General features: G+C 37.3%; 1 protein-coding gene across 3 annotated transcripts in view; it reads right to left on the bottom strand.

Annotated features, from left to right (window-relative positions):
• MAP4K3 (mitogen-activated protein kinase kinase kinase kinase 3) overlaps nt 1-24,592 on the bottom strand; it is a 222,876-nt gene that overhangs the window by 52,155 nt on the left and 146,129 nt on the right. For 2 of the 3 annotated variants that reach the window (XM_051842965.2, XM_051842963.2), the window contains 3 exons: nt 15,984-16,042; nt 14,787-14,849; nt 6,668-6,726 (listed from right to left, as the gene is read on the bottom strand). In XM_051842965.2, the coding sequence (XP_051698925.1) occupies nt 6,668-6,726; nt 14,787-14,849; nt 15,984-16,042 (181 nt within the window). The remainder of the gene's footprint in view (nt 1-6,667; nt 6,727-14,786; nt 14,850-15,983; nt 16,043-24,592) is intronic. The other variant, XM_051842964.2, reaches the window with a different exon arrangement.

Below are 24,592 nucleotides of genomic sequence, written 5' to 3'. Positions count from 1 at the left end.
AGTGAGCCGCAGCGCCGGCTCAGATGCTGATCTCTTTTGTTTTGGATAAATTGCCCGGAGTGGGATGGCTGGATCATATGGTAGGTCTATATTCAGATTTCTGAGGTATCTCCATACTGTCTTCTACAGTGGTCGCACAGTTTACATTCTCACCAACAGTCGACCAGGGTACCTTTTCCCCCACATCCTTGCCAGCATTTGTCGTTTGTTGATATCTGTACGTGAACCATTCTAACTGGAATGAGGTGAAACATTGTGGTTTTGATTTGCCTTTCCCTGATGGCTAGTGATCCTGAGCATTTTCTCAAGTGTATATTGGCCATCTGAGTTTCCTCTCTTGAAAAATGCATATTCAAGTCCTTTGCCCATTTCTTAAAACTAGATAGTTTTGTTGTTGTTGAATTTCTTGACCTCTTTATAAATTCTGGAATGTTAACCTTTTATTAGTTGTGTAGTTTGCAAAAATTTTCTCCCATTTTGTTGGTTATCTCTTCACTCTGCCGAGTGTTTGTTTTGCAGCGTAGAAGCTTCTCAACTTGATGTAATCTCATTTGCTAATTTTGGCTTTGATTGCTGGTACTTCTGGGGTCTTTCCAGGAAGTGTTTGCCTATGCCAATGGCTTGCACAGTTTCTCCAATGTTCTCTAGTAGTTTGATGGTATCGAGTCATCGATTTAGGTCTTTGATGCATTTTGAGTAGATTTTTGTATAAGGTTTAGGTATGGTCTAGTTTCAAACTTCTGCACATGGAGATCCAGCAAATGTTGAACCATCCCTGCATACCAGGGATAAATCCCACTTGCTCCATGTGGCATGATATCTCTAATGTGCTGCTGGATTTGATCTTTTTAAAATATTGAGTACACACAGGAGTTTTATTGAGTTGCACACTGGAGACTATTGGCCTTTTACTATTTAAAAAGGAATCTTCTTGAGAGTTCTCTAACAATAAGAACAAGGCTGAATAACAATATGAAAATGAAACATAGGAAATCAGATATTTTTATTCATCTACTTGTAAGCCTATTTACTATATGTTGATTTAAAAAAATTTTTTTATTTGACAGGCAGAGTGGACAGAGAGAGAGAGAGAGAGAGAGAGAGACAGAGAGAAAGGTAATCCTTCTACTAGTTCACCCCCCAAATGGCTGCTACGGCTGGAACTACGCCGATTGGAAGCCAGGAGCCAGGTACTTATCCTGGTCTCCCATGGGGTACAGGAGCCCAAGCACTTGGGCCATCCTCCACTGCCCTCCTGGGCCACAGCAGAGAGCTGGACTGGAGGAGGAGCAGCCGGGACTAGAAACCGGCGCCCATATGGGATGCTGGCGCCGCAGGCAGAGGATTAGCCAAGTGAGCCATGGCGCTGGCACCATGTGTTGATTCTTTTTAATAAACTTATGGAATTCACAAAGTCTTAATGAAAAGTAGGATGTATGATTTACTATTAAGGCTTTAAAAAGGAGAAATGAAACATGACTAAATTTGCTGAAAGTTCCATTTTCCCATAAATACTGTATTGTAAATGCAGAGGATAAAATGTGATACTAATTTACTCACCAAGATTGAGGGCTACAAGTAAACAAGGTCACTATTCAACAGTCAACTGGAATTCATCTATTATGGAATTTTTAGAAAGTAAAAAAAAAAAAAACAAAAAAAATAATGTCCTCTGATAATGAATTACACAATCAAAAATGACTAGGAAATCTTGACAAAAAGGTTTAAAACGGGGCCGACACTGTGGCGTAGCAGGTAAGGCCACTGCCTGCAGTGCCAGTATTCCATATGGGCATTGGTTCTAGTCCCAGCTGCTCCACTTCTGATCCGGCTCTCTGCTATGGCCTGGGAAAGCAGTAGAAGATGGCCCAAGTGCCTGGGCCCCTGCACCCTTGTGGGAGACCTGGAGGAAGCTCCTGGCTCTTGGCTTCAGATCAGTGCAGCTTTGGCTACTGCAGCCAGTTGGGGTGTGAACCAGCAGATGGAAGAATTTGCTCTCTCTGCTTCTCCTTCTCTCTCTGTGCAACTCTGCCTTTCATATCAATAAATCTTTTTTTTTTAAAAAAGGTCAAAAATGTAGTAACGTACAGAGATTTAACTGATAAAGTGAAGAGACTACTTTGGGAGAAGTCTAAAACCACCACTAAAATATTCAGCATATTCCAATTAGCTAAGGAATTCAAGCTGCATATTCCTAAAATCTTTCAAAGCTGCCTAACTATGCCCCAAATTGCCAACTATCCTGATTATATTTTAAAAAACAACTCCCTCGGTTAATTGTCACCGATCAGGGAGAACATATGATATTTGTCCTTTTGGGACTGGCTTAATTCACTCAGCATGATGTATTCCAGATACCTCCATTTTGTTGCAAATGACTGTATTTCACTGTTTTTTATTGCTGTATAGTATTTTTTTTTTTTTTTTTTTTGGACAGGCAGAGTGGACAGTGAGAGAGAGAGACAGAGAGAAAGGTCTTCCTTTTGCCGTTGGTTCACCCTCCAATGGCCGCCGCGGCCAGCGCGCTGCGGCCGGCGCACCGCGCTGATCCGATGGCAGGAGCCAGGATCCAGGTGCTTTTCCTGGTCTCCCATGGGGTGCAGGGCCCAAGCACCTGGGCCATCCTCCACTGCACTCCCTGGCCACAGCAGAGGGCTGGCCTGGAAGAGGGGCAACCGGGACAGAATCCGGTGCCCCGACCGGGACTAGAACCCGGTGTGCCGGCGCCGCTAGGCGGAGGATTAGCCTAGTGAGCCGCGGCGCCGGCCGCTGTATAGTATTTTATAGAGTACATGTTCCATAATTTCTTTATCCAGTCTACTGTCGATGGGCATTTGGGTTGATTCCAGGACTTAGCTATTGTGAATTGAGCTGCAATAAACATTAAGGAAACCTGCTGAAGTGAAATGGACACTATGAGAAACAGTGACTTGATCAGCCCTCGTCCTGACTGTTGATGTACAATTTAATACTTTATCCCTTTTAGTATTTTTTTTTTGTTGTTCTACTTAATACTATTGGTTGAACTCTGTAATTAACACACAATTATTCTTAGGTGTTTAAATTTAACTGAAAAGTGATCCCTGTTAAATATAAGAGTGGGAATAAGAGAAGGAGGAGATGTACAATTTGGGACATACTCAATCGGACTTGCCCCAAATGGTGGAGTTAGAAATGTGCCAGGGGAATCCAATACAATCCCATCAAGGTGGCATGTACCAATGCCATCTCACTAGTCCAAGTGATCAATTTCTGTTCACAATTGATCATAATGATAGGTCTAAGAGTCAAAGGGATCACATAAACAAGACTAGTGTCTGCTAATACTAATGGATAGAATCAAAAAGGGAGAGAACGATCCAACATGGGAAGTGGGATACACAGCAGACTCATAGAATGGCAGATGTCCTAAACAGTACTCTGGCCTCAGAATCAGCCCTTAAGGCATTCGATCTGGCTGAAGAGCCCATGAGAGTATTTTAGGCATGGAAAGCGAAGACACTCTGGCAAAAAACAAAACAAAACAAAACAAAAAACAAACCTGAATGAAAGATCTCTGTGAGTGAGATCCCAGTAGAAAGAATGGGCCATCAAAGAAGGAGGTATCTTTCTCCGAAGGGAGGAGAGAACTTCCACTTTGACTATGACCTTGTCTAAATAAGATCAAAGTCGGTGAACTCAAAAGGCTTCCATAGCCTTGGCAGCTCATGACTAGAGCCTAGGAAGATTACTGATGCCATAAACAAGAGTGTCAAATTGTTAAGTCAACAACAGGAGTCACTGTGTACTTACTCCTCACGTAGGATCTCTGTCCTTAATGTGTTGTCCAATGTGAATTAATGCTATAACTAGTACTGAAACAGTATTTTACACTTTATGTTCTGTGTGGGTGCAAACTAATGAAATCTTTACTTAATATATACTGAATTGATCTTCTGTATATAAAGATAATTGAAAATGAATCTTGATGTGCATGGAATGGGAGAGGGAGCGGGAGATGGGAGGGTTTCAGGTGGGAGGGAAGTTATGGGGGGAGGAAGTCATTGTAATCCATAAACTGTACTTTGGAAATTTATATTTACTAAATAAAAGTCTAAAAACAAACAACTCCCTATTTCTTTAAACAAACAGTAGTTTTATTCACTAATTGTTCCCTTGCTGTGGCAATCAATTATTTACTGATGAACTCTTATAAATTAGGCAACTAACAGGAATTCACTAAACCCTAAATGTCTTTAATGCAAGGATTGCATTTCACTCTTAGCACCCTAAAAGTAATACTGTAATTCCCATTTTTCTAGAGACATTGGAGGTATTTCTCAGTCACAGTTTACAGTGAGAGCCAGTTCTGACTGGATCTGACATCCACTACTACTATACTCAGTTGTGCCAAATTTAATTTGTTGCAAAATCATGCCAAGTTTAATTTATTCTTTTCCCTAGTTTTAAATTATTACAAGAGAAACTGTCTTTAGAATGTTTGCTCTAAAAGAAAATCAGAAATAATTTAGAGTTTTCTTTGAAAAATAATTTATTTAGTTGGTCTTAAATAAATGATAGGAAAAGATGAGACAAGTGATACCAGAATTCAAAAGGTGGTAGCCCACTATAAGTTAAAACAAGCATGCTTTCTGATTAAAAAAAAAAAAAAAGAAAATTGCTATAGAACAATTCTAATTACATAGTCCTGCATGGTCTGGAATAGGTAGAAACCCATCAATGAAAATCTGTCTGCCTGATCACCTATGGAGAAAGCAGGAAATCCTGTGAGTTTTAAAACGCTGCCTGGTCACAAGAATAAAGCAGACATATCAATACAGGAAGATAAGTGCTACAATCCATGCTCATGTCACATGTATGTATAGACCTATACACAAAACACAGCCAAAGATCAAACTTTTGGCCAACCTACCTTGACAATGATTCGTTATATAGAATACAGTTCCTTAAGCAGGGATCCAATTAATCAAAAAATGAAGGTTGGGCAAATTATTAACATTTTACCTAGCCAAAGTAATTATATATGAAAATGTCTAACAATCAGAAATCAGACAATGGGAACTAAGAAATTTGGAAAAGCATTTAATGAAGGATTTTTTTTTTTGGATTTTGCAAATATACAATTGAAAAATATAATTTAAGTGAACCAAAAGTGGTACATGAAATATTTTTTCAAATTATTGTCTCCTAAAATACATTACAATTTGCTAACATGGTCCTCAAATCAAATGGTCTTCTTCTTAGAAAAATTAATTTAAAAAATGCTTCAAAAGTTTTTACTTGCTAGCTAACCTACCATAAGACAAACTGTCCTTTGTTTTCTACCAATAAGCTAGGAAAAGTGATAAATAGCAAATACCTAAGGGAAATAGCAAATATAGTTTAGATAAACTTTCAGTTTTCTATAATGGAAATTTTATATTTATTTTTAATTTTAAGAAACATAAATGCTAATAGTTATAATACAGATTTGATAATATTGTCAAATAAATTTTTTTTTTAAAAAAGAGCCCTCATTTCACTGCAGTTCAGTTTAAATCAAAACTATGTTGACATTAAAAGCCTTTTCTCTATACTGGAGAAACATAGCACATTTAAATAAAAAATTAAACAGTTTATAAAAAGAATCTTTAAATTTTTTTATTTATAAAAAGTTTATAAACATGATCTTCCATTATCATTCTTAAAATTAAGCCACTTATCTTTAGTCACTATTTCACAACTGCTAAAGTTAAAATGTGGGAATATATATATGTTTCAATTCTCTAACATAACTGAAATTTTAAGTTGTTCTGGACATTAAAATGTATCTACATTGCTATAAGATTTTGGCAAATAAAATAATATTCCCTTATAAGTTACTTTTACAATGAGAATTCATTCACAAACTCACGAAAAGAGACTCTGAGGGGAAAAACAGGGTCCTGTCTCCCATATCTCATTGACTCTGGCATATGAACAACTTGAATGGTTAAAGTTTGTAAAGCTGCCCTTTGACCACTGTGTTCCTACTGCCTACAGTGGGACACCTTTTTTCTGCCAAGGGCCATTTCGATATTTATAACATTATTTGCAGGCCATACAAAATTATCACCTTAAAAATTAGCTTGCTATAGATTTACTGAATTTTGAATCCTGCCTGTGGTTGCCCTAGCCTAGGCAGTGCCTGGGGGTAGAATAGGCATTGAATAACTAATGAATTTGTTTCCTGTAACAATTTTAAGACTTCAGATATAAATTTTAACTACTATTAAGACTCTGACAACTAAAATGTTAAGATGAAGGTTCCTATATAATGTAAATAAGTCCAGTTATTCTTAGTAGCCAACATAACTGGGAGATGTACCAAAGCAGTTTTGTAAAGAATAAACCTGTCAGCTTTAGAAATGAAAGAAATCAATTGTTGAAATATATGTTTATCTTTACTTAGAATATACCTAGTTTTAACAGGTAAGAGTAGCAAAGTAATTTGATACAAAAAAATTTTATGCTGATCTTCCTTGTGAAAATTATTAAGTGATGAGTGGGGAAGCAATGGGAAAAAGTTAAAAGCATAGTATAAAATATATCTATCAAGACAATACAATTTACTACCATAAATATTAAAACATAAAGGCAATTTAATTATATTTGAATTTAAATAAAATTTTAAGAGAACTTTACTTACTTGTTTCCACCTAAAAAGTAACTACCCTGGTGTCCTTGTCCATATTCTAGTTGTAGATCCTAATAGTAAAAAGTAAATATTTAGCAAAATAGTAGTACATCACACAACATGATACACTAATAAATATTATTCTTAAAAGAGAAACCTCAAACCCCAAATAAATCTGTATTGCTGTATGTTCTTAAAAAGACTGCTTGGTAGAGCTTAAAACAATATTTCAGAAGTTTGTGGTTCTGATTTCACTATTTGAGTGGTTTTCTAGGTATTTTTCCAAATAATATATGCAAGATTCATTTATAGCTACTGCTACTGTAATTACATTTCAAATATCAGTTTTGATACTGAAAAAAAAAAACTCAAACAAGGTACTTATTCTCAAGTTATAATGAAGCAAAAATGATGACAAAAGAAAAAGCAACAAAATCTTGGTCTGACTTTATATATATAGGATCTCAAATAATTTATGTATATATATACATACATCTGCATTTCTATTACTGCTTCATGTGGTAATTGCTTTCAAGACACAAAACTGGGTGCTATTTTAAAAGTACATTATATATGTGAACTCTAAAATAGCAAAGATTCAAATTAATATTAAGACAATTCTCAATTGTTTAAAAATTTTTGCTGAGTACTATGAATTGCAGATTGTCAAGAATAAAAATGTACAGGGATGGATAATATTTGCATTTGACTCATCTGTCTTCTTGAGAAAAAGCAATGTGCTTTCCAACAACCAAGGCAAGTAGGAAATTGCCTTTTCTCCCATTTTTAAAAAGGAGAGAGGAGACATTCAACATTTTAAATGAACCTTATTTTCATTAGCATATAGTGTATTTAAAGTGTTTTACAGCACATTGTTGGCTCAAGACTTCATGTGCAGCTATCTGCAGCCTTCTTCATGACTCCACAGCCTTTCACACACAAACTTCCTCCTAGCACTGACACTGCATTCTAACTTATTTACAAGTCTGGAAATTCAGTAGCCAGGCTGTGAGCTACTCAGGCAAAGGGAAATGTGAAATCTACTTCCTTTCCCTACAGCCCAAGGTGAAGCTTAACACACACTGAATGCATGCTGAATAATTGCTTGTTCAAGGGCCAATTGTGTATTTTCCTACAAATAGGTAACTAATACTTCATCCTTAGGACACACAAAGATAATTCTAGACCTCAAAAATACAAAGTCTAAGAATATGAGTATTCTAAGCAATGCATTATATTTAAGAGAAAAGCACTTTCAGAATTTACTCCAAAACCTGTCAGATAATATCTGATAAAAATCAAAATCAAAATCAAAATTCTGGTTTAGACAAAGCTCAAATTCTGTCTCCTTCAATATTTATGTCTTTTCATGCATGCACAGTAATAAAGTGTTTTTACAGGTGACAAAATACATCATATACAATAAAGACTGACTGGTTGACAACTGCCTGGTATCACATGGAATTCTAATGAAAAAGTACATTTGTTCTCTTTAATTTATAATAATATATCTTAACTGGATAAAAATCACCATCTTCATATGATTGACACAATTACTGTACTGTACAATTTAAGTGGTCATAATTTTATTTAGGAATCTTTAAACCTGGGTGTTTAGTGACTAATCTCTATGAATACGCTGCTAGGTTCAAGTTTTGTTTTCTTCAGGAATAGGTATCTGGGCCTCTATAGTCCAGCAACACTTTTGGACAATACAATCTCTTAATCCTTTATTCAAATGACAAATTTCAAGAGTATACATTCTTGCAGAGTGACATGGCTTCTGTTATATAAAGATGGATATGTCATAAGAGTATTTATCTCATCTGATTCATGATCATTAGCAGGTTGATAGTAATGATTGAAAAAAGAAAATCAACTGAAATCAATAGTGTACCTAGGAGGGTAAGGGGAGAGTCTAAAATAACTGAAGTAATATTTTAACAGAAAAGCAAGCATAGGTCAATAACATTCAGGTCAGGGGGAATATAGATAAAGTTTAATGATTAAACATGTCACATCTCAAATCCTAATAGGATGCTGAAATTGAAAGAGGCTCGTTCTTTATTAACAATTCCTTCTTCCTACATTACGTCATAGCAACCATGGAACAAAGTGGTAGGCATATTATCAACTAATGTTATTTCATGAAATTCTTCTAACAGATATCTTACTTAACACACTATTATATACCAAGCAACTACTATATGACAGACATTCAGACAGGGAAATGAGGATAAATAAAGAAAAAGGAAAGAAACAAAACATAGGCAAGGTTAGCAGTCACTTATGTATCTTTGGGGCAGTCTCAGACTGGTTTAAGAAGCTTCTCAAAAAAGGTTCTGGAGCCTATTCCATCCCAGAAAAATACTACCAAAATTATGCATTTGAACATGCCAGCATAAAAGAAATCAGCATTAACCAGGCATCAAGCAATTAATGACAATGTTTAACTTCATGGTAAAGTCAATTAACTAACGACATAGACTGAAAACATGCAGTGACCTAGCACAGATTCAACATGAAGGCTCAAATGAAAGCAAAGATGGGTGTTCTAGCCCAATTAAAATACCTTTCTGAGTAGAAAGTCCTAATTCCAATAGCTTGTGTGTTTTTTTTTTTTTTTTTTTTTTTTTTTTTTTTTTTAATGAATGAGAGTATTGCTAAATCTAGAATGGAGCTTTTAAGGGTAATGGGGTAATAAAGATCTGAAAAAGAACAAAGGATACAGAACAGTACTGCAAAAGAAAAATAATCAAGAAAAATCTTGTTTTTTAATCTCCCTGGGAGATTAAAATATATACCTGATGAAAAAACAGCAGGCAGTCAATAGAACTGATACAGCTAGATGAGCAACTTGATATGTTATCCCTCTTAGTATTTTTTTTTCATTTGTTCTACTTAATACTTTTGGTTGAATACTGTAATCAATACACAATTACTCTTAAGTGCTGAAACTTAACTGAAAAGTGATCGCTGTTAAATATAAGAGTGGGAATAAGAGAGGGAAGACATGTGCAATTCGGGACATGTTCAAGCTGACTTACCTCAAACGGTAGAGTTAGAAACATACCAGGGGATTCCAATTCAATCCCATCAAGGTGGCATGTACCAATGCCATCTCACTAGTCCAAGTGATCAATTTCTGTTCACAATTGATCATAATGATTGGACTAAGAACCAAAGGGATCACATAAACAAGAATAGTGTCTGCAAATACTAGCTGATAGAATAAAAAAGGGAGAGAATGATCCAACATGGGAAGTGAGATACACAGCAGACCCACAGAATGGCAGATGTCCTAAACAGCACTCTGGCCTCAGAATCAGCCCTTAAGGCATGCAGATCCGGCTGAAATGCCCATGAGAGTATTTCAGGCATGGAAAGCCAAGACACTCCGGGGGAAAAAAAAAACCTAAATGAAAGCTCTCTGCGAGTGAGATCCCAGTGGAAAGAATGGGTCATCAAAGAAGGAGGTACCTTTCTCTGAAGGGAGGAGAGAACTTCCACTTTGACCATGGCCTTGTCTAAATATGATCAGAGTCAGTGAACTCAGGGGGCTTCCATAGCCTTGGCAGCTCATGACAAGAGCCTTGGGTGATTACTGAGGCCATAAACAAGAGTGTCAATTTGTTAAGTCAACAACAGGAGTCACTGGGCACTTACTCCTCATGTAGGATCTCTGTCCTTAGTGTGCTGTACATTGAGATTTAATGCTATAACTAGTACTCAAACAGTATTTTTCACTTTATGTTTCTGTGTGGGAGCAAACTGTTGAAATCTTTACTTAATGTATGCTAAACTGATCTTCTGTATATAAAGAGAATCGAAAATGAATCCTCATGTGAATGGAAGGGGAGAGGGAGTGGGAAAGGGGAGGGTTGCGGGTGGGAGGGACGTTATGGGGGGGAAGCCATTGTAATCCATAAGCTGTACTTTGGAAATTTATATTCATTAAATAAAAGTTTGAAAGCAAAAAAAAAAAAAGAATACAAAATAAAAAATACTTCAGCTTTGTACCTTACTTATCCATGAAAAAGAGGAAAGAAGAAATTTTGTTTATCAAAGGAACAGAAAATTATGGTACAAACGAGAGAGATACCTTTAAACAAGTAAGTTATGAGATACCTTTAAACGTGATGATTTATAGAAATAGAGACTCCAGGATAATACAAAGAAGCTTTTTCTTTTTTTAAAACAAAATATTTGTTTATTTATTTGAAAGGCAGAATTACAGAGGAGGAGAACAGAGGAGAGATCTATTATATATTGTTTCATTCCCCAAATGGATACAAAGACCAGGGCTGGGCCAGCCAATAGCAAAAAATTCCATCCAAATACTTGGGCCTCCTTCCACTGCTTTCCCATGTTCATCAGCAGGAAGGTAGATCAGAAGCGAAGAGCTGGGACTCAAACCAGCACTCAGAAATGGGATGGAGGTCTACAGCCAAACCATCCTGCACGTGCTTGCCTGTGGTTGCATAGCTGGCTGCCCTACATTGCCAGCCCCAGAAATTTTTTATTCTTAAAAAGTGAGAAAAGCAAGTGAGGTCAGAATATTATTTTATCAAGCAGGTTTCTGACTGATAAAAGAAGTTAAGAAGCCTCAAATTGTATAATATGAATTTCATATTGCAAGTACGGAATGAATCAGCAGGATAGGCGTATCTAAAGCTTCCTGAGCACCGTCACTGTGTTATTACTTCTTTACATTCCACAGGTGTTCTGGTACAGTGGATTACGCTCCCACTTGGGATGCCTGCATCCCACATAGGAGTGCCTGAGTTTCAGCCCTGACTGCTCTGCCTCCAATTCAGCTCTGTGCTAACGCACCTGGGAAGCAGCAAATGATGGCTCAAGTATTTGAGTCCCTGCCAACCATGTGGGAGATCTGGATGGAGGTCCCACTCCTGGCTTTCGCCTGGCCAATCCCAGCTGTTCCAACCATTTGGGAGTAAACTAGTGCACGGAAGATCTCTTTTTCTATCTACCCCTCTCTCCATGTTACTCTGCCTTTCAATGAACAAATAAATCTTAAAAAAACAGCAACAACAACAACAACAACAACAAACCCACCCCAAACCAAGCAAATGAACAAAAACCCAGAAAATAACAAGTGTTGAGGATGTAGATAAATTGGAATCTGTGTGCACTGCTGGTGAAAATGTAAAATGGTGTAGTAGCTGTGGAAATCACCATGGTAGTTTCTCAAAAAGTTACTACAGAATTACCATATAATCCAGTAATTCCACAACTGGCTGGATACCCAAAAGAACTGACACTAGGGATTCAAACAAGAATGTGCACAAAAACTATGTTCATTGCAGCATTGTTCACAGTCATTAAAATGCAGAAGCAACCCAAGTGTCCATGGATGGGTGAATGGATGAACAAAATGTGACATTTGCATAAACATTACTCAGTCTTAAGGAAATTCTGACACATGCTATACTATGGAAGAAACATGAAGATACTATGGCTAAGTGAAATGAGCCAGTCACAAAAAAAGGACAATTATTGTATGATTCCACTTAACCAAGATACTTAAGAGTAGTCAAATTCGTTGCGATAGAAGACAGAGCAAGGAGCCGGGGGAAGAAGGAATGGGGAGTTGCTGTTCAGTGGGAATGGTGTTTCGGTTTGGGAAGATAAAAATGTTCTGGAGATGGATAGTAGTGATGGTTAACAACAATAGGGATGTCCTTAATGCCACTGGACTGTACAACTAAAAAATGGCTAAATGAAAATTTTTATCTACATATTTTATTTTTACTACAGTAAAAAATGATGACATACATGTTGATTACAAATGGGAGGGGGAAGCTCAGTATTAGTAAAAACAAAACAAAACAAACAAAATGATGCTGTTGAGTGGAAATCAACAACTCCCCACCCAAGCAGCTTAGGTCAAATCCTAGCTCAGCTGTTCTTAGCTACATAATAAATTCTACTTTCTTTGTACCTTATATACCCTTATGTATAAAACAAAGATAATAAATTAATATAAAGTGCTTAGAATTAACATCTGTATATAAAATCCTTCAGCTTAATGTTCATTTTTGTTATCAATAGAAGTGAGTATTTTAAGGTTGATTTTATAAACTGTAGCACTTGACAAACATTTCACTTATCCCTCTCTGCCAGAACTATCCACAGGTTAACTGTCCCCGAAGTCTCATTCTGTCACAAGCACACTGTCAACTGCTCCCCTGTATCACAATAAACTCCTGATTACAGAGCAGGATAGGGCAAGGACTGGGATGGGAGCAGTTCCAGGGGTCAGAATCATTACACAACTTCCTCAAGTTACCAGGCTAGTTCCCATACAGGGTATAGGAAAGAACTCCAAAGTGTCATGTGTCTTGGTTGTTATCTTTTCTGCATGGAGGAATTAATAAATCATAGTCAAATTAAACTTTTAATTCAATGGTCCTGTATTTCCACAGCAAACTTCACTAAGTGCTCTTCTGTCTTATATATATATTCTTATACACACACACACACACACACATAATTCTGAAGAGACTTTTCAATTCAGAAATCACTGATAATGTTCACTTCCAATAGTCTATCTCCTAAGTCCCCTCTGATGGTTACTCTCTAAGCCACTGGATACAAGCCCCTTTCTTTTGAGATGGCCTACCTCTGCCCTCCCAGCTTTTCCACTGCTTTTTCCCTACCTCCAATACTGGTTCTATCTGCCTGTTAAACACAGGCATCACCCTCCTTAGGAACCACTTTCCTGTAGTCTCTCTTTCTTCAGACCTAATACGGGGAATACATATTAATTTTACAGTGTCATCTTTCATTTCCACTGTGATGACTTAAATCTACCTTAGAGATACGCCCATATTTCCAGTAATAGAATGAGTTTCATAATTTCAGCTGATTACCTGACATCCCTTACAATTGTGGTCTATGTGGATGACTGTTCCCACATCAGTTCCCATGAAAAATGAGTGGCATCTGTCTATTTTCTTACTGAAGAACATACAATGGTTCCTATACAGTACTAAATACCAGGATCAATCTTTCTCCCTCTAAGGAATCTGACAAGCCACATAAGACTAAAAGTTCTTCTCCTTCTATCATCTCTATAGTACCTATAGAGTACCTATAGCTTTCCCCCATCAACAGCAGTCACCTGGCAAAATCTTGGCAATCCATCACATATTTTGTGGCATGGCTAAGAGTTTATAGATGTAAGAATTTTCTGTTCAAAGAGCAGTTTCAGAAAGAAAAACTTCAGAAAAATTCTTTAGAAAAAGAAATATGTTTAAAATCTTTTATGTTTTACAAATGTTAAAGGGCATAAAGCTTAAGAATTTGTAAAAAGAATCATTAAAACCAACCCGAACTGAAAGAGTTATTATTAAGGTAGAGAAGAAGGAAATCGAAACAAAAATTGCATTGAAAAGGGAGAAAACTACAATTTGGGAGTAGATATAGGGGCCCCTTGGGGCTCTGGTCAGCCACAGAGGAAGAAAAAACTATTTTTTGAAAGTACTGTTTAATATTAATTACCATTAACTTAGCATTTTTTCTTATATAATGGTAAGACAGTCTTAATATTTATAACTTCAGATGTCATAATCCAAATATTTTCTTGAGAAAACAAGACATGACATAACACTGAAAAATTACAATTTTATCTGAGAATACTTTCACTGTTAATGCGTAAATTTTTAAAACAATTATATATATGTATATATGTCCATATATTATATGTAACATAATATATAGTTTTATATATATATATGAATGGATATATATATATATACATGGATGGTTTCTGGTTCATTAAAACAAGTCACATCGCTAAAACGGGACATTTATAGAAAAATGTCAGTTTTAAAAAAATCAATTTTTTTGTGAGAAAATTAATGTTTTTCTTAAAAAGGAAAATAATTTATTTCTATAACACTGTATCTGAATAGCTATAGTTATTTAACTTGTTATGGGAAAAAAATTTCTAAAGTACTTTAATATACAGAAGTTTGTTAAATGATAGCAATTTATAAAACAATGCTTAAATTGTTTCATTGAAACTACACAAAATGTTTGATCTAAAAAAAAAAAAAACACAAGACTAAAACAATGCTGACAAAGAAAATCAGAAGATGAGAAATACCAGATTAGATCTTGCAGTGTAGTATATTTCTTCTGAACTGTCGAAAAAACCATCACTGTCGGGCTGTTTAGCAGAGACCAAGAAACCCAAGTTATTTACACTTAGACTGAAAGCCACAAATTCACAAAGGGAAACTTTCACAAGTGAAGTAAGTCCCACTAACATAATTTTATTAAGGCAAATTCAAACTATATTAAGCAGCTTCTAAAAAGCAATGTTGCAATTTTGCTTCATAATGCAGTTACTAAATTAGTATAGAACTTCAATACATGCAATGCTGACTTAAAAAGAGAAACAGAAAATAAACTCAAACTGTCTTAACAAAATATAATTAGCATTTATAAACAACATGACTACTTTTTCTTCTTAATCTTTTCCATCCCTCTGCATAAATCTTATTTTAAGATTTTTCCTTTAACACTCTCTTCCTTCATTCTGGTAAACTTAATGAAAGTATCTCTGTAAGATGAAGGCTAACTAACAACTCCTTTGGTATGATTCAATCAAAACAGACGTTACATTTAAGAAGAAAGTTCTCACTTCAGTCTTCAGTATTGTTAACACAATTACTTTCTTCTCATTAACAAATAGCAAAGAAAAAAATCAAACAGATATAAATTGGAGCTCTGGAAAATAATTTTATTAGGATTAATAAAAGTGTCTCAAGTATTTGAAAACCATTTTGCTTCTAAGAGTATACCTAATATATTTTGTTTCTGGAAATGTGTATATAAAACAACCAAAATAAAATGAAAAGAATATCCATACATTTGGCAGTCTTACATGAATGACAAACTTGATCTACCATCCATGTATATGCTTTGTGTCTTCTCAAGTTTCAGTACTCAACAGATATGACTCTATACTAATGATTAGAAGCTATTGCATTTATTCTAATAAAGACATACATAAAAATCTCCTCAAAAATTGACAAAAAAAGAAAAAACCAAAAGGCTAGTATTAAAAACATTTAGTCAGGGAAGAGTAAAACTAGCAAGTTTCTCATAATTAATTTTGAAAATATTCAATCTCAGCAACACAGATTTATTTTTTGAATTTCAGAATTACTTACCATGCTGTTTCCCCAAATGATTTTGAAAATATTAATTACCAGCACTTTTAGTCAGCAACAATGTATTACCAAGAAAATTTAAATTGTTCATTTTCAGAGTTAACATTTAAAATTACATTACTTACAAGTTCATGATGTGGTTCTGTCTCCTTCCTTAAGGGTGGATCAAATTTTACTTGGCCAACTAAAATAGAAAAAAGTTGCAGATCTGTTTCTATATTCTTTCTTTCTTTCTTTCTTTCTTTCTTTTTTTTTCTTTTTTTGACAGGCAGAGTTAGACAGTGAGAGAGAGAGAGAGAGAGAGAGACAGAGAGAAAGGTCTTCCTTCTGTTGGTTCACCCCCCATATGGCCACTATGGCCAGCGTGCTGCGCCGATCTGAAGCCAGGAGCCAGGTGCTTCCTCCTGGTCTCCCTTGAGGGTGCAGGGCCCAAGCACTTGGGCCATCCTCCACTGCCTTCCTGGGCCACAGCAGAGAGCTGGACTGGAAGAGGAGCAGCCAGTATAGAATCCAGCTCCCCAACCGGGACTACAACCCCGGGTGCCGGCACTGCAGGCGGGGATTAGCTTAGCCTAGTAAGCTAAATATTATTTGTTTTTATAACCTGGTCACATTCAAGACCATTGAGATAAAAGAAGAGGAGCAAATATAAACATTTTTGAAAAGCAGAAAAATATATTACTACAATATAGTTCAGTGAGTAAGAACTTAAGCCAAACTCTGGTATTTTCAACCAACATGAAGAAAAGAGTGAGGTCTTGGGGATTAGGATTGTGGTAAAGTGGAAAATGTCCCAAGTGCTAGGGCCCCTGCCACCCACGTGGGAGACCCAGAACAAGCCCCTGGCTCTTGGCCCAGTCCCAGCCGTTGTGGCCATCTGGGGAGTGAGCCAGTAGACAGGAGATATCTCTGTTTCTCCTTCTCTTGCTTAACTCTTTCAAATAAATAGATCCTTTAAAAAAATAAAAAGTGAAGTCTCAAAGTATAACCACTTTTATAACACTTTAACTTTGGATGGGAAAATGTATTGTGAATATTATTATGAGGATACTTCAAAAAGTTCATGGAAAATGGAATTAAAAGAAAAGTTTATTTTGGTACTGACCCCTCCCCCCCACACACAAACAGAAAAAAAAAAAAAAAAAAAGAAATCCATGCATATAAAGTGTCTCTAAAACGTTCATGGAGTTGTTATGTTAAAGCTATGCATGTATTTCAAATACATCGCCGGCGCCGTGGCTCAATAGGCTAATCCTCCACCTTGCGGCGCCGGCATACCGGGTTCTAGTCCCGGTCGGGGCGCCGGACTCTGTCCCGGTTGCCCCTCTTCCAGGCCAGCTCTCTGCTATGGCCAGGGAGTGCAGTGGAGGATGGCCCAGGTGCTTGGGCCCTGCACCCCATGGGAGACCAGGAAAAGCACCTGGATCCTGGCTCCTGCCATTGGATCAGCGCGGTGCGCCGGCTGCAGCGGCGGCCATTGGAGGATGAACCAACGGCAAAGGAAGACCTTTCTCTCTCTCTGTATTTCAAATACATCAAAATAAATTTATTTTTAAATTCAATTTTTCCATGAATATTTTGAATTCTCACTGTACCAGTTAAAGATCATGAGATCTGAATATTTAGCAATACGAGGCAGAGGTTTAAAAAAAAAAGCGTTGAGAAGCATGGTCCTATACTATCTACAGTTATGTGTTCTTGAGTGTGTATGTACTGTATAGCTGTAAAACAGTTCAGATATCCAAGTGTGGCCTTTAGAGATAAGCAGGCTCTTCCTACCTGTCCAGTTATGACTGCACATCAGAAATTACAAGTGAACTTTTAGCAAGCTATTTTTTAACTTTTTAAAATTTACTTTTTAAGGAATACAAATTTTTTTTTTTTAATTTTATATATTTTTTTTTAACTTTTATTTAATGAATATACGTTTCCAAAGTACGAATAATGGATTACTATGGCTTCCCCCCCATACCGTCCCTCCCACCCACAACCCTCCCCTTTCCCACTCCCTCTCCCCTTCCATTCACATCAAGATTCATTTTCGATTATCTTAATATACAGAAGATCAGCTTAGTATACATTAAGTAAGGATTTCAACAGTTTGCTCCCACACAGAAACATAAAGTGAAAAATAATAGATGATTTTTTTTAATGATGATGAAATCAGATCAGACCTATTGTCATGTTTAATCCCAGTGAGAGTCAAGTTGGGAGTTGATAGTTTCTATTCTTTTCTTTTTTTTTTTTTTTTTTTTTTTTTTTTTACAGAGGATCAGTTTAGTATGCATTAAGTAAAGATTTCAACAGTTTGCACCCCCATAGAAACACAAAGTGAAATATATTATTTGAGTACTCGTTATAGCATTAAATCTCAATGCACAGCACATTAAGGACAGAGATCCTACATGAGGAGTAAGTGCACAGTGACAAATTTTATAAGTACAACTTTAGTAATATAGTTATCTTCCCACCATATCCACCTTCCCACCCACACTCCCACCCCCTTTTACCTCTCCCTTTGCCAGTCCCATTCTCCATTAAGATTCATTTTCAATTAACTTTGTATACAGAAGACCAACTCTATACTAAGTAAAGAGTTCAAAAATTTGCACGCACACACACACACACACACAACTATTTGAGAACTAATTTTACAGTTAATTCTCATAATGCAACTCATTGAGAACAGAGGTCCTGCATGGGGAGTTAATGCACAGTGACTCCTCTTGTTAATTTAACAATTAACACTCTTACATATCACATTAGTGATCACCTGAGGCTCTTGACATGAGCTACCAAGGCTATGGAAGCCTTTTGAATCCACAGTTTCCATCAGTATTTACACAAAGTCATAAGCAAAGTGCAAGTTCTTGCCTCCCTTCAGAGAAAAAGTGCCTCCTTCTTTAATGGCCACTTCTTTCCACTGGGGTCTCTCTCACAGAGATCCTTCATGTAGGACTTTTTTTTTTTTTTTAAAGATCTATTTAGGCTGGCACCGTGGCTCACTAGGCTAATCCTCCGCCTGCGGCGCCAGCATCCCAGGGGTTCTAGTCCCGGTTGCTTCTCTTCCAGTCCAGCTCTCTGTTGTGGCCCAGGAAGGCAGTGGAGGATGGCCCAAGTGCTTGGGACCTGCGCCCACATGGGAGACCAGGAGGAAGTACCTGGATCCTGGCTTTGGATCGGCGCAGCGTGCCGGCCATAGCGGCCATTTTGGGGGTGAACCAACAGAAGGAAGACCTTTCTCTCTGTCTGTCTCTCTTACTGTCTAACTCTGCCTGTCAAAAACAAACAAAAAAAAGATTTATTTGAAAGTCAGAGTTACACAGAGAGAGAAGGAGAGGCAGAGAGAGAGAGAGAGAGAGAGAGAGAGAGAGAGAGGTCTTCCATCTGCTGGTTAAACTCCTCAATTGGTTCCAATGGCTGGAGTTGTGCCGATTCGAAGCCAGGAGCCAGGAGCTTCTTCCAAGTCTCCCATAGGGTGCAGGGGCCCAAGGAATTGCGCCACCTTCTACCACTTTCCCAGGCCATAGCAGACAGCTGGATCTGTAGAGAAGCAGCCGGGACTCCAAATAGGATGCCAGTCTTGCAGGCTGGGGCTTTAACCTGTTGTGTCATAGCGCCGGCCCCATTAGCAAGCTATTAAAACTAACATATATCCCATCTTGATAAAGGTCTATTGAACCACTCTCACCTATGCTTTGTCTTCAAATTCCAAAATGAAATCTATAATAAAGCTACATGAAGACAGTCTTCAATTCTGTTGTTACTGTCACTGTGAACATGCCCATTTGTCCACTAGAATGCAGGGAAGCTGTCTTAATAAGAGCTGGGACTGTAGTGGGTATGCAGTAGCACCATACCTGCACTCTGGATGGAGAATGCACTCCCAGAAAGAGGAGCAGAGATTTATTTCTGACCTTACACTGGCATCACTCTGCCATTGTCTTCAAATTCCCTAAAGTTATGACAAGCCTCAGCCACAGAATATTCCACCAACTGTATAAATAATTATTGGTCAATTATCCCAGGCTGCAGCACTGTTTATAAAGGTCTTATTAGTCAAAAACTCTAATGCATCTGTCATTGTCTATGGTTATGGTTTCTGTTTTCTCTACTATCTCTTTGCATATAAGATAAGCTACCACCAAAAATTTGTATTTTAATATACAGAGAAAAACTCATTCTTCGTGTTTTTGAGACAGTTTTAACATGGTAAATTGCTGCCAAAAGTCATTTCACTATGGCAGACAAAAGGGCCCGAGTCATTTCTTCTTCAGCAAATCTTTGCTTATAATATATATTTTATTAATTTTAAAGATTTATTTATTTATCTGAAAGAGTTATACAGACAGAGAAAGGGACAGAGATAGAAAGAGATACAGAGATCTGTTGGTTCACTTCTCAAATGACCAAAACAGCCAGGGTCTGGCCAGGACGAAGCCAAGAGCCAGAAGCTTCTTCCCAATTTCCCACATGAGGGCAGGGGCCCAAGCACTTGGCCATCTTCCACTGCTTTCCCAGTCACATTAGCAAGGAGCTGGATCAGAAGCACAGTAGCCAGGACTTGCGGCGCTCATATGGGATGCTAGTGCCACAGGCAGCAGCTTTACCTGTTATGCCACAACACTGGTCCCTGCTTTCACATTTAACTGAAGGCAGAGGGACCTTCCTAAAAGGGAAGGTCCTTTCTGCAGATGAGTTAGTTTTTAAAAACTAAATATCATTCAGTTTAATAGAGAAAATATTGGTTGCATGCACAGGCACCAAGTAGTTGTAAACACAGAACATTATCAAGAGGAACATATATACACAGTTACTAAAATAAATTACTTTTCAAAGACTATCATTATAGACAATAGTATTACTGTGCATGCTTCTATATATCATACCTCATGAAAATCAAAAAACATCCTAAAATGCAGATATCTCTTAGGACAACAAGACTTAAAAACCTTAAGTACCAAATACACAAATCACTAAAAGGAGTAGTTTAAAATTCTATTGCTACTTCAACATACCAGAGAGCTATGACACCCTATTACTGGAAAACAGAGAAGAATAAAGGATTTGTTTTATGCATCCACTAAGAGTAGCAGAAAATTTGGGGTACAGGTATCTCACTTTAAGTAGCATATATATATATGCATATGCACTTTGGGGTTGAGAATCACTGATATAAGTAAGCAGTGATTCAGAAATAACTGCACTTTGCTAGAATCTAACAATGTAATTTTTAAATAGAATCTGGTAACAAGATAGAAAGTATTTTAGATTTCTCATAGTACTAAATGACAGAGAAAGCTGTCTAAATCAACTACAGAGACATCTCCACATTTTGTAGATTAAAGAAATGACAAACATTTTATATTACCTTTTTTTAACCTAAAAATCTTTTATTTAAGGTATACAAACTTTATGCATTACTTTTTGTATAATGAAAAATAATGGGAAATGGGGGTGAGTGTTTGGCTTAGCAGTTAAGATGCTTTAGATCCACATTGGAGTACTCGGGTTTGATGCCCCAGCTCTGGCTACTGGATCTACCTTCTTGCTAATATAGACCCTGGAAGGCAGCAGTGATGTCTCCCAAGTGATGGGGTCCTTAATACACATGTGGAAAACCTGGATTGAATTCCCTTGCGCCCCCCCCGCCCCCCCGTAGCCACTGCAGGCACTTGGGGGAGTATAGCTATAGCTGTGGATGGGATCCTCTTGATCATCTTTTTCTGTGTTTCAGCCTCTCAAAATAAATATCTCTTAAAAAATGGAACGGTTGATGTACAATGTAATACTTTATCCATTTTAGTATTTTTTTTGTTCTAGTACCATTGGTTGAACTCTGTAATTAACACACAATTATTCTTAGGTGTTTAAATTTTAACTGAAAAGTGATCCCTGTTAGGAATTTGGAAAACATTATGCTGAGTGAAGTAAGCCAATCCCAAAGGGACAAATACCACTTGTTCTCCTTGATAGGTGACAACTAACTGAGCACCAAAAAGGAAACATGTTAAAGTGAAATGAACACTATGAGAAACGGTGACTTGATCAGCCCTCACCCTGACTGTTGATGAGCAGCTTAATATGTTATCCCTCTTAGTATTTTTTTTGTTTGTTCTACTTAATACTTTTGGTTGAATACTGTAATCAATACACAATTACTCTTAAGTGCTGAAACTTAACTGAAAAGTGATCACTGTTAAATATAAGAGTGGGAATAAGAGAGGGAAGAGATGTGCAATTCAGGACATGCTCAAGTTGACTTACCTCAAACGGTAGAGTTAGAAACATACCAGGGGATTCCAATTCAATCCCATCAAGGTGGCATGTACCAATGCCATCTCACTAGTCCAAGTGATCAATTTCAGTTCACAATTGATCATAATGAAAGGACTAAGAGTCAAAGGGAGCACATAAACAAGTCTAGTACCTGCTAACACTAACTGATAGAATAAATAAAGGGGAGAGTGATCCAACATGGGAAGTGAGACACTCAGCAGACTCATAGAATGGCAGATGTCCTAAATAGCACTCTGGCCTCAGAATCAGCCCTAAAGGCATTCGGATCTGGCGGAAAAGCCCATGAGAGTATTTCAGGCATGGAAAGCCAAGACACTCTGGCAAAAGCTCTCTGCGAGTGAGATCCCAGTGGAAAGAACAGGTCTTCAAAGAAGGGGGTACCTTTCTCTGAAGGGAAGAGAGAACCTCCACTTTGACTATGACCTTGTCTAAACAAGATAAGAATCGGAGAACTCAGAGGGCTTCCATAGCCTTGGAAACTCATGACTGGAGCATAGGGAGATTACTGATGCCATACACAGGAGTGTCAATTGGTAAAGGCAACAATAGGAGTCACTGTGCACTTACTCCTCATGTAGGATCTCTGTCCTTAATGTGCTGTGCATTGAGATTTAATGCTATAACAAGTATTCAAACAATATATTTCACTTTGTGTTTCTATGGGGGTGCAAACTGTTGAAATCTTTACTTAATGTATACTAAACTGATCCTCTGTAAAAAAAAAAAAAAAGAAATTATCAACTCCCAACTTGACTCTCACTGGGATTAAACATGACAATAGGTCTGATCTGATTTCATCATCATTTAAAAAAAATCATCTATTATTTTTCACTTTATGTTTCTGTGTGGGAGCAAACTGTTGAAATCCTTACTTAATGTATACTAAGCTGATCTTCTGTATATTAAGATAATAGAAAATGAATCTTGATGTGAATGGAAGGGGAGAGGGAGTGGGAAAGGGGAGGGATGCGGGTGGGAGGGACGGTATGGGGGGGAAGCCATTGTAATCCATAAATCGTACTTTGGAAATTTATATTCATTAAATAAAAGTTAAAAAAAAAAGATGTATTTATTTGAAAGACAGAGTTACAGAGAGAGGTAGAGACACACAGAGAGAGGTCTTCCATCCGCTAGTTCACTCCCCAAATGATTTCAACGGCTGGAGCTCAGCCAGTCCAAAGTCAGGAGCTTCTTCTGGGTCTCCCACGCAGTTAGAAACATACCAGGGGATTCCAATTCAATCCCATCAAGGTGGCATGTACCAATGCCATCTCACTAGTCCCAGTGATCAATTTCTGTTCACAATTGATCATAATGATAGGAATAAGAACCAAAGGGGTCACATAAACAAGAATAGTGTCTGCAAATACTAGCTGATAGAATAAAAAAGGGAGAGAATGATCCAACATGGGAAGTGAGATACACAACAGACCCACAGAATGGCAGATGTCCTAAACAGCACTCTGGCCTCAGAATCAGCCCTTAAGGCATGTGGATCCGGCTGAAATGCCCATGAGAGTATTTCAGGCATGGAAAGCCAAGACACTCTGGGGGGAAAAAAAAAACCTAAATGAAAGATCTCCACGAGTGAGATCCCAGTGGAAAGAATGGGTCATCAAAGAAGGAGGTACCTTTCTCTGAAGGGAGGAGAGAACTTCCACTTTGACCATGGCCTTGTCTAAATATGATCAGAGTCAGTGAACTCAGGGGGCTTCCATAGCCTTGGCAGCTCATGACAAGAGCCTAGGGTGATTACTGATGCCATAACAAGAGTGTCAATTTGTTAATTCAACAACTGGAGTCACTGTGCACTTACTCCTCATGTAGGATCTTTGTCCTTAGTGTGCTGTACATTGAGATTTAATGCTATAACTAGTACTCAAACAGTATTTTTCACTTTATGTTTCTGTGTGGGGGCAAACTGTTGAAATCTTTACTTAATGTATGCTAAACTGATCTTCTGTATATAAAGAGAATCGAAAATGAATCTTGATGTGAATGGAAGGGGAGAGGGAGTGGGAAAGGGGAGGGTTGCGGGTGGGAGGGAAGTTATGGGGGGGGGAAGCCATTGTAATCCATAAGCTGTACTTTGGAAAGTTATATTCAATAAATAAAAGTTAAAAAAAAGAAAAAAGAAAAAAAAAATGGAATTTGGTCTCATTTGCTAAGGGAGTCATTTTCATCAACCTATTTTTATGGGAAAATTAACAAATTTCAATTATGTGGCTTCAGGAGAAACTTTAAAGACAATTTTATATGGTCATAGAATTAATTTTTGGCAAAGAAGTGAATCCCACTTGTGAGCTTTCTGTATAATGCATCATGCTACATTTTAGAAGTATCCTTAAGAGCATTTCTAGAGGCCGATGCTGTGGCTCACTTGGTTAATCCTCCACCTGTGGTGCCGGCATCCCATATGGGCGCCGGGTTTTAG

The sequence above is a fragment of the Oryctolagus cuniculus genome, chromosome 2 (genome assembly GCF_964237555.1).
Source record: "Oryctolagus cuniculus chromosome 2, mOryCun1.1, whole genome shotgun sequence".
Taxonomy (NCBI): domain Eukaryota; kingdom Metazoa; phylum Chordata; class Mammalia; order Lagomorpha; family Leporidae; genus Oryctolagus; species Oryctolagus cuniculus.
Note: the sequence above shows the minus strand (reverse complement) of the source record. Positions and strands in the feature narration are given on the sequence as shown.